Source organism: Perna viridis, chromosome 5, assembly GCF_037379345.1.
Source record: "Perna viridis isolate PV_CMFRI_1.1 ecotype Kerala chromosome 5, ASM3737934v1, whole genome shotgun sequence".
Lineage (NCBI taxonomy): Eukaryota > Metazoa > Mollusca > Bivalvia > Mytilida > Mytilidae > Perna > Perna viridis.
In genome coordinates, this window is record NC_142449.1 from 23,792,608 (window position 1) to 23,807,989 (window position 15,382).

General features: G+C 39.4%; 1 protein-coding gene across 1 annotated transcript; it reads right to left on the minus strand.

Moving 5' to 3' along the window:
• Positions 1-244: 244 nt before the first annotated feature.
• Positions 245-9,215, minus strand: LOC148616589 (uncharacterized). Its single transcript, XM_088585086.1, has 2 exons — positions 8,040-9,215; positions 245-2,721 (listed from the first exon to the last, which is right to left on the minus strand). The coding sequence occupies exons 1-2, from the start codon at positions 9,028-9,030 to the stop codon at positions 245-247; spliced, it is 3,468 nt and encodes a 1,155-aa protein (XP_088441212.1). The 5' UTR covers positions 9,031-9,215.
• Positions 9,216-15,382: the final 6,167 nt, after the last annotated feature.

Genomic DNA, 15,382 nt, shown 5'->3' on the forward strand with positions numbered 1-15,382 from the left:
ACAGCCATATTGCTTAATTGTCTAATTTTGCCACCAGGAACAACACGAACTTTACTGTTGATTTCTCCCTCGCCCAGGATACTTGTACCACGACTTGATGCGTAAACGAATGATTTTACATCTACAAGAAGAGATGGCTCTACTTAAAGTCTAAATTAAAAAAATTGTCTAAAATTTATCATGAATGTGATAAAAACATGTAAAGATGACTACTAAATCGCGTGAGGTTGCTAAAAAAATCAGTTCATAGACATGGATACAGTGAATTAGAATTCACCGCAGAAGTTTTTGTTACATTTTGAACAACATCTCCTGGTGGATTCAGAACTGAAGCGAAATTCTGATGTGTCACATATATATAAGTATTGAAAGGTTGTCGAAGTATCTGGTTCAACTTATAACGTTGCATAAAACTACAGGGTAGGGAAGTAGGAATATTAACTGACTGATTTGTCAACAAATTAGTTACTCTAAATTCAGACCAAACAACAAATAGTTTACTTGTAGGGAACGGGGCAACAGTCAAGTCTTCAACATTTGAACGAGTGAACTTATAATAAGATGGCCACAATGATAATTCGAGGATAGGGATGACAACACAATTGCCGCCACTTGTAACTTCTAACACCAATTTTGTACAACGATTACTCCTGGACTTGTATAAATAAATAACTAAAATCGACAAAAATATCAAAACTAAAATGCTAAGGACAACAGAAGCATGTACCCAAGTGAATTCAGATGTTAAAAATTCTTTGACATTGCTCATAACATTTTGTTCTACTTGAGGTGTGTCAGTTGGCTTATAATATATGAATGATGGTGCACTTTGAGATTTTACACTAGCCATTTGCTGCATAACCGTTAAAGACAATGCCATCTTTCTGATCTTACAAAACAAATATGCGAAAGCGAAAAGAGAAAGACTGGCAACTCCCATAGAAATGAAAGATAAAATGGCTGTTTTGTCAGGCCAACTTGACTTCAAACTTATCTCTCCAGACAACAATGGTTCTGATAAGGTTTTAAAAATCATTTTATCCTCTTTAGCTGCGCTCGCTATTTTCTTTAAATTTAAATGGGTTTTTGCATCTGCAGCTAAAACACTTGAAATATTGTGCTCATAAAATGAAAAATTTGGAATAGATAGGTAAACTGGTGTCGAAAATAAAGTATCTCCAAGAACCTTAGAAAATTTTTGTTCATCGAAAAATTCTTGTACCAAGGCAAGATTGACTGGATGTAAAACAGAAAAATGAGAACTTGAATTATAACATTTAACAAGCCTTGGAGAAAAATATAAGCTTCTTGTAGAAATTGAGCATTTGCAAGGTATATCAATAACGCAAAATGTACACCCAGGTATCTTTCTTTGGTGTTGAGGACAATCTAAATACATGTCCTCACTATCATAAACAAGCACTGATGTTGGTGTTAACTCCATAATGCTATGTGAAATATGATTTTGTAAAAACCGAAAGTTGCATAGTTGTGATACCTGGTTGACATTGTTGTGGAACACTGCTGATGAACATTGTGGGCTGATTGAAGGAACTAATGCCATGTTGAAATTACAAATAATTGTTGAGCCATGCACGCAGTTAGTCAGGTCAGCTGATTGCAATGGCAAGAAATAATCATGATCATGTGTTAGTGCTAGGAAACCAGGCAAATCAAAGAGCTTAGTCGCATGCTTAGTGAGGTTTTTGTTAGTAGCCGGCACAGGAAGTGCAATGATTTTGTATAGTTGCAATGGACGAGCATGTGAACATACAGGAAATCGTACCGTGATATATAGAGAGGAATGGTTTCTAGTGAACATAAAGTTGGATGTTGTGTAATAATAAGAGGCATGAAAATGTGTCAAATAAAAACCAGGATAGTATTTAGTTAAAATGGATTGAATGTTATGTAAAGTCTTAGTAAAGACTTGTTTAGGTATAAGAAAGGGTGAAATGCGTCCTTCCACCAATGACTGGATTGCATTTTGCAGTTGGACAAGGTTAGAGTGCAAAGTGTTAAAGTTATTAGTAAGGGTAATTAACAATTGAGACATGTTCATCAAGGAGTGTTGCAACATCCCTAAAGACTTATTTACTGATTTCGAAAGCTGCCTAATTTCAAAAGAATTATCCTTAATACCTTGCAATAAGTTTGATGTTTTATCATCGACCACCTTTACAAAAGATGAAAGGTGATCCCCATGTTGCTGGAGAGCTTGTGTAATTTCTCTAGTTCTAACATTTAAAGCATTAATATGTTTTGCTAACAACTCAACATCCGACATTGTTGCCGTTCCAAATAAACCTTTGGCTAAAGTGCCTATAAATGGTAAAAGTGACCTCGATATCCTTCTACCTTGGAAAATATTTGACTGAGGAACAAGAGTACGAATAGCCTTAATTGTTTCTTTCAAATCATGAATCATAGATGTATGTAAATGTCTAATAAACGGTACCATGCTGTTGAACTGTGAGCAATTTGTTTGTGTGGCATTGCAGAACTCTGTTTGTGGTAATGGCAAGTCTCTGGGTAAAGGAATCATAAAAGTGTGCAGCCATGTCTCTTGTGCGATGAAAAGCTTCGACTCTGGGCGAAACACTACTCCGTAATTCAATCTCTGAATCACATCTTGTGATGATGGGACAGCACTTGCGGTGTCACAACTTATGATGACAAAGGGAACTAGAAGGAGACAGCTCCAAAAACTCAAGTAAGGGCCTACAATGATACCAAAAGAGAAAATTAGATATGCCAATTACTTCAAATGACTGCAGCCAACGTCTCAGCATACAATCTAGCACTATGAAACAAGCAATTAGAAACCACAAGGACTTTCAAAAGCATCTCCAATTTTCTGGGATTGAATCATCAATTTACCCTTAGTCATAGACAATTAACCTATATTTGAAGCAAATGTCTCAAAGCGCAATTCTTCTTAGCACCATTACCAACGGGCATTGTTGTCTAAGTTGTACAAGTGAGTCCATACGCTATAAATGTTCGAACATGAAATCTGGCTACAACGTTGCTAGTTGCACTCAGATTTGTGGTGTCAAGTACCACACTCTAAACACATAAATCAATAGGTGGTGTCGCAATACCACTCTCTTAACACCCAATAAACATGTGGTGTAGCAATACCACAATGAAAATGAAATGAATTAATAACTCTTTATCAGCTCACTCAGGTTAATAGAGCCCCAGAGAAACATAAAAACACTTACTAAATATGGATAGAACGAGACTGCACACTTTAATTTAAGAGGAACTAGAGATTGCCAAAACTGTGAAAACTAAGATACCTCTATCGAAAATGACTTTTCCTACGTTTTCCCTTTTTTGTCCACTTTGAGTTAATGACAGCTAGTAGACCCTCATCAAAAGATTCATCTGGCTCTCATGAGCATGAGCCATCTTCCCAATTGACTAATATTTCTCTACGACCAGCCTTAAATCTACCCCTAACAAGCTTCTTAATGCGATACTTCACAGTTGGGTCAACAGGAGTTTGAGATCTTGGGAGGTTTTGTGAAAGAGGGGCAGGTTCAATATCATGATCACTCAAAGATTCAATGTCTGACTCAGGGTCATTATCAATCTGTGGAGGGTGGTTCAACGACAAGTTTCTCCTAATTGGATCAGGGTGCATGTAAAGTTGTAAGTTTGTTGCATTGATAAGGGACGCCTGACGCTTTTGATCCGACTCTCTCCGAATACCATATGCGATAAGGACCATTAGCCTTGTCACAGAGTTTTCTAGCTTGACCTTTAGGAAACTTGTGGTTTTTCAACAATACAAGATCTCCTATAGCAAAGCGTGGAGTTCTTGCATTTCTATCATGCCTGACTTTGTTCTTTTCCTTTTGTGCACTTTCATTCTGAGAAGCAACTGTATGGGCTATCTTTAGCTTAGAAAGGAACTGCTTGATATACTCTGGTGATTCTGGGGGTAAAGAGTCCTTTGGTTGCAACGCTATATCAAATGGAATTTTCATTTCTTCTCCAAAAACCATATAATACGGTGAAAACCCTGTAGAAGATGAAACAGACCTACAAAAAGCCATCATGATTCCAGGAATAAGAGAGGGCCAGATGTCATGACTGTTGTTACAGTAAGTGCGAAGAGACTGAGCCAAGGTGTGATTTTGGCGCTCGACGGTTCCATTGGTGTTAGGATGGTATGAGGTGCTGTGATGCTGTGTGATTTGAAAGATTTCACACATAGCCTTGACAATCTTAGACATGAAAGGTTGACCACGATCACTAAAGAGAACTCTTGGACTCCCATACCTTGTAATGACACCACTATAGAGGTTCTCGGCAATTTCTTTTGCACTTTGAGTGCGCATAGGAAAAGCTTCACAGAATCTACTAAATGCATCTACTATCAACAGAATGTACTCATAACCCTCCTTTGTTTTTGTAAGTGGACCAAGAACATCAATGTGCCATCTCTCGAATCGACCAACCTGAGGCATTTGAGTCAAAGGGGGCTTATTAGGGTGACAATTTTGTTTGGCCTTTTGACACCTTTCACAGGATTTTACATAATCAGTAACATCCTGATACATGCCTTTCCACCAATATTTTTGAGTGAAAGAATTACTGACCTTATCGATACCGAAATGTCCACCTGCTGCCAAAGAATCATGATATGACTTGAGAGCATCTAATCTTAAACATTTTGGAAGTGCGATTTGTCCGAGTTGTCGCATTTCCTCCTCCTGACCTTTGCATCTCTTTTGATACATATGGTAAAGCACTTTATCAACTAGTTGGAAATGTTTGCTCTTAGAAACAACCTTGTCTCTTAACTTAGCATCGTCAGGAAGTTCATCTAACTCAAGATATTTATAGACACAAGAAAATTCTGGACAGTCCTTTTGCAACTGGGGGAGATCTGGTGTATCAACAGGGTTTTCAGCGGGGGCTGTATCAATAGCAGATACAGCTGGGTGCTCAAAACTAGGGTGGAAATGATCAAAATTGTAATAGAAGGTAACAGCTGTACCCATATTATCAGTATCATCTTCGCTATAAGAAGTGGAAGCTTGGATATCAGAAGAACCTTGACTTGGGGCTGAAATAGAATCAATCTTTTCTGCTATTAAAGGATTAGGGAGGCGACTTAAACAAACAGCCACAACATTGCTTTTACCTGACCTATGTATAATATCGAACTGAAGCTCCTGTAATTTTAGCATCCACCTGGCCAAACGACCTGTGTGTTTGGCTGTCTTCAACCAAATGAGAGCCCGATGATCAGTTATTACAGTGAAATGGTTATGTGAGAGGTAAGGTCGAAAAGCTTCAACACCTTTAAGAATAGCTAAGAGTTCCTTCTCTGAGGTTGTGTAATTTCTCTCCTCTTTGGTCAAGGTTTTGTTCCCATAAGCAATAACATACTCCTTTTTCTCATCATCTAATTGACCAAGAACAAAGCCAACTGCAACATCTGAACTATCACATGTAAGAATGAAAGGTCTCTCAAGATTTGGGTAACCAAGAACAGGGGCAGTGACTAAAGAATGCTTGAGAGTTTCAAAAGCCGTCTGACACTTAGGTGTCCACTTGAGCCTAACTGGCTGATCTTTGTGAAGAAGAGCATTCATGGGAGCGACTATTTTGCTGTAGTCCTTGATAAACCTTCGATAGAAATTTGCCATACCAAGTACTGAACGCAACTGTTTTTGAGTTTTTGGAACTGGGACATTGCAGGTCCGGGTGTTAAAAGAATAAACCTGCAGCAGCGCTAAGCTTGTCGTAAAAGGCGACTAAACAGTTGTCAGAAACCTAGCCGGGGGCTAGGCGCTCTGCCCACAGAGCAACTGGGATGTGTGCCCCAGGTGGTGGAATATGGTACCCCTGGCGTGTTACATGCTGGGGTTGTCAGGCTATAATACGGAAAACCTGACCGCAATCCATAGTGGTGCACCGTGTTGGGAAAGATGCCACGTTCCTCGCACGTTAAAGAACCCTGCTGTGGTATTCGATAGGAGTAGGAACCTTTGCGCTCCGCCACAGGAGGCTTAATTGCCCGACCTTACCCATCCCCCCTTTTTCCAGTGGCAATCAAAATTTGTCGACCCTATTATCCTTGTGACCCATCCTTTCTTTTTTTCATTTCATGTTCATTTTATCATCCATTTCATGTTCATCGTCTGAATATAGCTGAAATATTGCTGCTCGGACGTTAAACCCCAACAAACAAAACAAACAAACTGTTTTCTCAGGATCGACCTTGGCACCTTCGCGAGATATGACGTAACCTAGAAATTTTAATTCCTGCACTGCAAAGTGACATTTCTTTGAGTGAAGTTTTAAATTAGCCTCACGTAACCTGTCAAAAACCTGGGACAAATGACTGAGATGTTCTTCAAATGTACGAGAGAAAACCAAAATATCATCCACATACACCAAGAGAAATTTCCAATTTAGGCCTCTAAGAACATGGGACATCATTGCCTGGAAAGTGATAGGACTGTTCATCAGACCAAATGGCATTCTTGTGAATTGGTAGATTCCTGACTGAGTGATAAAAGAACTTTTATGCTTGCTTTCGTCAGACAATGGTACCTGATGGAAGCCAGATTTTAAATCAACACAAGAAAAATATTGAGCCTTTGCCTCCCCAATGGCATCAAAAACACTGTCAAGATGAGGTAGAGGAAAAGATTGGGGAACAGTGACAGCATTTAATTTTCGGTAGTCAATTGCCATCCTCATTTCACCAGACTTTTTGAAGCACATGACTACTGGTGACGCCCAATTAGAAGTAGAGGGTTCAACAATACCAAGCTTTTGAAACTCTGCAATTTGGCGATCTTGTTCCGCCCTAACTTTGGGTGCTTGCCTATAAGGAGCAGATCTGATTGGTTTTGCACCTGGGATAGTTTCAATGTGGTGTTGATAGAAGGGAGTGCAACCAAGTTGATCCATTGATGTTGCAAAGACAGATTTGTTCCTTTGTAAGAAGGCCAAAAGCTTCTGTTTTTCCTCAGGCAACAAACAAGAGTTTTTAAAATCAAAGGACAAGTCACTAGAAGAAGCCGAAGGTGAAGAACTGGAATGATTTTGAGTCTTTGAAGAACTAGGACCTGTGTCATCTAGAGAGTAGATTTGTTCAGTTTGAACCGATGAGATCTTAGCAACTACTTTGTGAGCCCTAATTTTGACATCAGAATTTGTTGGATTGAGAACTCGTATCACAGCCTTTCCTTTGTGAACCTTAACAAGACACTTAGCTATAACCAAACCTTCAGGTAGTTGACATTTAGCCTCAATTGGTTCCAAGAGAATTGTACTATTGTCAGCTTGTTTCGAAACAGAGACAGTAATGAGGGTTTCAGAATTAGATGGAATATTCACTGCCTTTTTAGTGCGTACAAGACCTGTCTTCAATGTAATGGACCCTATGACTACCTGAGAATTCGACTTTAACTCCAGAGTACACTCAGAAAAGTTGAGAAAAGCATGATGCTTTTTCATGAAATCAACACCCAATATAAGAGTATGATGAAGCCTATCTAAAACATGAAAAGTTTGAGTAAAAATGTGGTCCCCTATAGAAATATCAATATCAATTTTGCCTAAAACCTGCACCTGTTGTCCATTAGCAGCTAAAACTTGCTTGATGTGACTATCATTCAATGCTTTAACTCGATAAGAAGTATGTGCCAAAAACTCCCTACTGATAACTGAAATATTAGCTCCTGTATCAATAAGAGCCTTGGTGTGAGTTTTTCCTATGAAAACTTTTGTCGTACACTTATCCGAATCTAAAGATGTGACGGGAAAAATTTGCTCTTGTTTAGAGTAAGATTTTGACAGATAGTTTCTGAGATAGGGGTTAGAATTATGTTTGTGCCCACCTCTAGACTGTTGCCCAAAGGCAGGCCCGAATTCCTAGCGTCCTGACCTTTGTGACATATCTTGACTTCGCTTAATGCAGACCCTCATGTAATGACCAGGCTTATGGCAATAGTGGCACATCATATTATTGGCGGGGCATAGTGACCTTAATCTGCAGGACTTACCACAACCCTGGCATCCCCTGGTTCTCTCAAACGATCTTGGCACTTGCTGGTGAATTCTAGGCTGTTGTTGCTGCTGCTGCTGCTGCTGGCTGCGAGGCATCTGAAATGACTGTTCATGAACATAATTAGTTTTAAAGTTATGTCTGGGTTGGTTTTCTATATTTGATGTTGAAATGGCTGCTATAGATTGCATACAACTTTCAAGTTTGTCAGCGAATGTCTTTTCCATTGATTGAATAGCACTCATAAAAATGTTTTCCTTCGAATCTGGAGCATATTCTCCCATTTTGATTGTTAACTCTGCTCTTTTTGCCCTTTCGATAAGATCTGCCACTGAGGTTGGATTTTGAGGCATAACAATGTTTCTGATTGACTCTTTTATACCTCTGTATAATAATTTAATGAGAAACTTTTCATTGCAACTATCATTTTTGTTGTATTTTAATGCTCGGTGAATAAATTCATCAACAGGTTCATTTCGCTCTTGTTTAAGATCGGTTAAACAAATATCATCGTCTTCATCAGTTTTGAAACGGTTAATGAATGAAGTATTAAGTAGTTGTAAGGATTTTCTTACAGTAGAACTGGTCATATAATACCATTGTTTGGCAATGCCATCTAAATAGAAAGGTAGAACATTGACACCTTCGGCTGGCAAGATTCTTTGAAGTGTTAAGAAAGTCATAAACATAGACCACCATTGGGTGGCGTCACCTGACCCATTGAATCTTTCCAGGGATACTTGTACCTTTGGAGATCGTATTGGAGTTTCTGATGTCACTGGTGATATAGTCTCTGAGCCTGTTGATTGTAGAACTGGTCTGGTCTGGACTGGAAGGTCCACTAGGATGCCAGTCTCAACACCCCCTTCTGCCCCTTGGGTTGTTTGGTTTACATCCTCTGTTGGTGGTATCGTCTCCGTCTCCTGGGAGGTGGATGTTCCTTGGGTAGAATTGTTGGGTCTCATCCTCAACCAATAACCACTTGACATCAATGATGAATCTGTCTGTCCTCTGGATCTTTTGGTTCGTCCACCAATTGACACACTACAATTTTCTTGTTTCCTGTGGGGGAATAGCTAGTAGAGTACAGACGGACAGACAGACAGACAGGCGCTAGTAATGACTGTATAGATTCAGGACACTGTTTGTTACTACGTAACTGACTCGGGGTCTTCTGACAGGCCTGGAAAACAGTGATTTATTTTGAACTTCTTTATTTGCTGGCAAACTCAAAAGTGTTATAACAATAAAAAACAATATCATATAAGATGCATAAGTATACAATAATAGGATAAGAATAAACATTTAAATTCAAATATTTCACCCAATCAAATCTTCGTTACTAATGGATATCAAAAATAAAATTAAAAACTTTATGAATTTGACAAATCACTTAATTTCACTTCAAAATTTAAAACACGAGGAGTATGAAACCATTGGCTTTCGTGACTATACGACTGGACACCTACATCTTAATAAAACTTAAAAGAACAATCTTTTTTTTTTTTTTTTTTTTTGTCGTTTTCCTTAAAAACGTGTTGCGGGAAAAAATCTGAATTATCTCCCTTTAACTGAACGCATTTTGGGACACACTAAGCGAGGGACGCTATCTCAATTATACAAAAACTAATAAAACAGTATTACGATCATATTTACACAATCAAATAAATCAAAATTATGAGACAAATAAAAGAATGCGAGAATATTCAAATATTACCTATGCCGTAAAGCAGACTATATGAAATGTTTTGGGACTTGCTAAACCAAGGACGCTTACCTGGAAATAGGAAAATCTATCATCGATACGCTTCTTCTTAATATATTGAAAGCGTCAAATGACTCAAAAGAGCCAAATTTCTTAATAAACTTAATAAAATACTTGCATACAAAAGTCGGGCTTTTGCATGCCTTAGCCTCATTTAGAAGTAGCCAAAATTATCCTTCAAATTCACAATTTAGTCAGTGAATAAAAAAACCAAATTACTAAAGCAAGCAAATTAAATCTAGAAAAACTAAAACTTAATTTCCAATTATTTTAAACATCAAAATTACCATAACTTTAAATTTATAAAGTGAATAATGAAAATTGTCTTACCTGGAAAACAGTGAATTATTTTGAACTTCTTTATTTGCTGGCAAACTCAAAAGTGACGCTATACCAGCAAATAAACAAATTCCTCGCTTTTGCACTATTTTCCAGATGAGGGCCAATCAGAATTAGATTACATTAATTTGCTAGGAAACGGCGAATAAATTTCAATTAAATGTGTGTCTAAAACTACTTTTTGACACTGTAGGAACACTTACAAGATATGTAAATTGCCTATTGTTCAGATTATCTACCACTGGATTAAGCGTCCGGCTTGACACAATAGAGCTGATTTCAATTGCGCAATCAAGTAATTAAGCCTACACCTATCTCATAAACTGGGCCCAAAGCCTGGTTAATTTTAGATAATTAATCTTCAGAACAAACAAGAAACCCTTTTCCACTTAATTTCATTGAAAAGAGCTTTTTGCCATCTGTGGGAATATAAAACTTAAACTTTATGTGTTATCAAAATAACTCAATGTTCAAATACCTAGAATTAAACTCTAAATATTCCAAATTTGAAACTTTAGAAATGAAACATGAAATTTCAACATTAAAATTGACTTTATCAATTTTAATCAAAATGAACTATATGACACTTCCGAATATTTCGAGCAAAAGCTCGACGTACATGTAAACAAGCCAGACGAACCTCTTGGAAAAAATTTGTTTCTAATATTAAATCTCACACTCCCCTCAATAAAGTATGGAATTTTATTAGAAAAGTAAAAGGAAAAAATAAGAGTTCTTCAGTGAAACACCTTGAAGTTGGTAATACCAGTCGAACCACCGAAAAAGATATCGCCAATAAGCTAGCCGAAACTTTCGCTAAACATTCATCATCAACTAACTACAAACCGGATTTTCAAAAAATTAAATCATCTGCAGAAAAGACAAAATTAAACTTCAAGTCAAATAATGACATATTTGATATGGGGTTGAAAGGAAGACTTCCTCTGTTCTTGTATAATTTTTTGCCAGATCGTCACTTTAATGTGAGTGTAAATTCGACTTTTTCTGAGGAGAAGGAACAGGAAATGGGAGTTCCTCAGGGAAGTATTCTTTCTGTCACTCTCTTCAGTATTAAAATTAATAGTTTAGCCCAAGTTTTGAAGGACAATATTGACGGTTCCTTGTATGTAGACGACTTTTTGATCTGCTACAGGGGACAAAATATGAGTAATATTGAAAGGCAGTTACAACTTTGCCTCAAAAGAATTGAGAAATGGGCTTTGGAGAATGGGTTTAAGTTTTCTACATCTACAACTGTTGGTATGCACTTTTGTCGAAAGGGAAAGCTGCATCCGGACCCAGATCTCTTTCTTTATGGTAATAAAATCAAAATAGTAGAAGAAACAAAATTCCTTGGATTACTTTTTGATAATAAACTCTTTTCTTCCCCATATCAAATTACTTAAATCTAGGTGTCTTAAGGCATTAGATATTTTAAAAATGGTGTCCAGTACCGATTGGTGTGCTGATAGCTCAATTTTATTAAATTTATATAGATCTTTGGTTAGGTCTAAACTTGATTATGGATCTATTGTTTATGGTTCCGCCAAAAAATCTTACCTTAAAATTTTAGACGCTGTTCACCACCAGGGGTTGCGAATTTGCCTTGGTGCCTTCAGAACCTCTCCTATTGAGAGCCTTAATGCCCAGGCAAATGAACCATCCCTTGGAGACAGACGTTTGAAATTAGGTCTTCAATTTGTAAGTAAACTTATGGCCTACCCAGATAGCCCTGCCTACGACTGCGTCATTAATCCTATTTATGTCGCCCCGTGCAGGTCCGGGTGTTAAAAGAATAGGCCTGCAGCAGCGCTATGCTTGTCGTAAAAGGCGACTAAATAGTGCTCAGAACCTTATCTGGGGGCTAGGGCGCTCTGCCTACAGAGCAACTGGGATGTGTGCCCCAGGTGGTGGAATGGGGTACCCCTGGCGTGTTACATGCTGGGGTTGTCAGGCTATAATACGGAAAACCTGACCGCAAACCATAGTGGTGCACCGTGTTGGGAAAGATGCCACGTTCCTCGCACGTTAAAGAACCCTGCTGTGGTATTCTCCCGGAGTAGGAACCATAGGGCTCCGCCACAGGAGGCTAAATTGCCCGACCCTACCCACCTCCCTATTTCCAGTGGCAATCAAAATTTGTCGACCCCATTGTCCTCGTGTCCCATCCCTTTTTCACTTCATCATCATTTGATGTTCATTTTATCATCAATATTGCTGCTCGGACGTTAAACCCCAACAAACAAACAAAATTATAAAGCATGATCGGTATTTAAACTCATTTACCGTGGACATAAAGGCAATCATATCAGGGGGGACAATACAAATTCTCTTAAGACCGTTTAACATAATAAAAAGTTCATATCACCTAGTCGATTTTAACTGGGTCCTCCGGCTTGTCCGGCCTTATCAGTGGCAGGGCAAGTGGCTTCCTGTCTACCTCCATATTATCATCGTCGGCCCGGGTTCTCTTTTCGGTGACATCTTCTCCGTCATCCTTGTCAGATTCCTCCTCCTCTCGAGGTCTCTTCTGGGTGTTGGCCACTTCAGGAATCGCTACCTCAGTACCAGGATTGGTACCATCACCGCAAATCAGTACATCGATATCCTTCACTGCCAGTCAGTACATCAGCGCTCTTTTGAGCACCTTCACTGCTAATCAGTACCTGAGCGCTTTCACTGCCTGTCAGTACATCAGCATCCTCCACGATACCTTCACTGCTACTTGTCGTCGGTACCTCAGCCTCACGACCTTCACCGCTACTGTTTCTATCCTGCTTCCACCAGAGGACAGCTGAGTAGTTGCAGCTGTTTGTCGTTCCTGGCATCGGGCTCGATGATGCCCAGTTTCGCCACACCGAAGACACTGTGATGGCCTGCCCAAGACTGTTAACTATACAGGCCTTTTGTACACTCTCGTACGGTACGGAATACTGCAATATTGGTCTTCATTCATGGTCCCTCTGAGCCTACCAGTTTGTAAAGATATTCCGTAGTCCATCGACTCCTCCTCAATATGGACATCAGAACCAAAACGTCTGAAATACTCCACTACGAGTTCCTGCCCCGTGCAGGACCTGGTGTTAAAATAATAGCCCTGCAGCAGCGCTAAGCTTGTCGTAAAAGGAGACTAAATAGTGCCGGGGGCTAGGGCACACAAAGCAAATGGAACGTGTTCATTTGATCATCCCCCCTGTGGATCGCTATCCTTGTCGTTATGGGGACTTGCGTGCCTCAGTGATCCTAAGAGCTATGCCAGCTGGTAGGGTTACCCATGCTGGAAAGGTCAAAGGTTAGAGGCCAGACTAAAGCGATCCGAACATCGACCCGGTGTTTAAAATAAAAAGTGGGTTCACCTACTTGTTTGCCGTGAGATGCAACCCGTGAGTTATCGGTGGGCGAGGAGGTCCTAGTGGATGATGGTCGTATCTAGACTCCAGTCGTGACGTAACCCCCGTGTCATCGACGGCTGGATGATCGAGGATACGGCTGTATATGCCACTCGGCTCTTAGGTTTGAATTCGAATTGACCTTAATGGTGGCACTCGTACTAGAAGGTCATCCAGTCGTGGTCACGGATCCAAGTCAGAGAAGATACCCCCCTTCGTCACCCATAAAAAGTGGCCAAATTACTTCAATGGAATTGTCGAGGTTTAAAGTTTAAAGGCTAATATTTTGGAATTAACTCTTCTTGTTCAGTCTATTTTACCAGTTGCATTATGTCTCCAGGAGCCTCATTTAAAAGAAACGAATCAAATTTCCGTAAAAGGATATACAATGTATAGTACAGCTGCTGGTGGATCTACCATTTTTATTAGGAACAGAGTAATACATAGTTCAGTTCCTTTAACTACCGATCTACAAGCAGTGGCCGTTCGGTTATCCCTTGATAAAACCATAACCGTTTGTTCCATTTATATTCCCCCAAACTCAATTTTGTGCAGAAATAAATTAGTTGATTTGGTTAAACAGTTGCCCAAACCATTTATTATTTTGGGTGACTTTAATGCTCATAATCCTTTATGGGGAAGTAATCATACGAACGATAAAGGTAAAAAAGTTGAGGAGCTCCTTCAGGAAGAAGATTTGTGCATCTTCAACGTCAACCTCGTTTTAAACTTGAGAAAGCAGATTGGACTTCATTTGAAGCCCACTGTCTTGAAGAATTACGATTAGAAACGATGGAGGATGTTGAAGATCCCATTTTATTATTTAATGAAAGACTGACATCAATTGCTAATACAACAATACCTAAAACCTCGACAAATCCAAAAAGGCCTAGTAAACCATGGTTTACTGATGAATGCGACAAAGCGATCGAAGAACGCAACAAGGCCCATCGCCGGTTTGACAAAAATCCTACACCAGCAAATTTGTCAACCTTCCGAATATTTCGAGCAAAAGCTCGACGTACATGTAAACAAGCCAGACGAACCTCTTGGAAAAATTTTGTTTCTAATATTAAATCTCACACTCCCCTCAATAAAGTATGGAATTTTATTAGAAAAGTAAAAGGAAAAAATACGAATTCTTCAGTGAAACACCTTGAAGTTGGTAATACCACTCTAACCACCGAAAAAGATATCGCCAATAAGCTAGCCGAAACTTTCGCTAAACATTCATCCTCAACTAACTACAAACCGGATTTTCAAATAGCCCCGTGCAGGTCCGGGTGTTAAAAGAATAGGCCTGCAGCAGCGCTAAGCTTGTCGTATAAGGCGACTAAATAGTGCTCAGAAACCTAGCCAGGGGCTAGGCGCTCTGCCCACAGAGCAACTGGGATGTGTGCCCCAGGTGGTGGAATGGGGTACCCGTGGCGTGTTACGTGCTGGGGTTGTCAGGCTATAATACGGAAAACCTGACCGCAAACCATAGTGGTGCACCGTGTTGGGAAAGATGCCACATTCCTTGCACGTTAAAGAACACTGCTGTGGTATTCAATAGGAGTAGGAACCTTTGCGCTCCGCCACAGGAGGCTGAATTGCCCTACCTTACCCATCCCCGCTTTTTCCAGTGGCAATCAAGATTTGTCGACCCTATTATCCTTGTGACCCATCCTTTTTTTTCATTTCATGTTCATTGTCTGAATATAGCTGAAATATTGCTGCTCGGACGTTAAACCCCAACAAACAAAACAAACATGCAAAGGGAGGTAATTGTACATCGTAGTTAAAATATCTTCACACTACTGTATTTGAAATGAGAGTTTTGTTGTTTAAGTGAAAGCCTGTAGGGTT

Excerpts from the sequence above, each read along its gene's own strand:
- LOC148616589 (XM_088585086.1), bottom strand. The coding sequence starts at position 9,030 with ATGTCAAGTGGTTATTGGTTGAGGATGAGACCCAACAATTCTACCCAA. Across the intron at positions 2,722-8,039 it reads CAGGGGATGCCAGGGTTGTG|GCCCTTACTTGAGTTTTTGG; the intron begins GTAAGTCCTGCA and ends GTATCATTGTAG.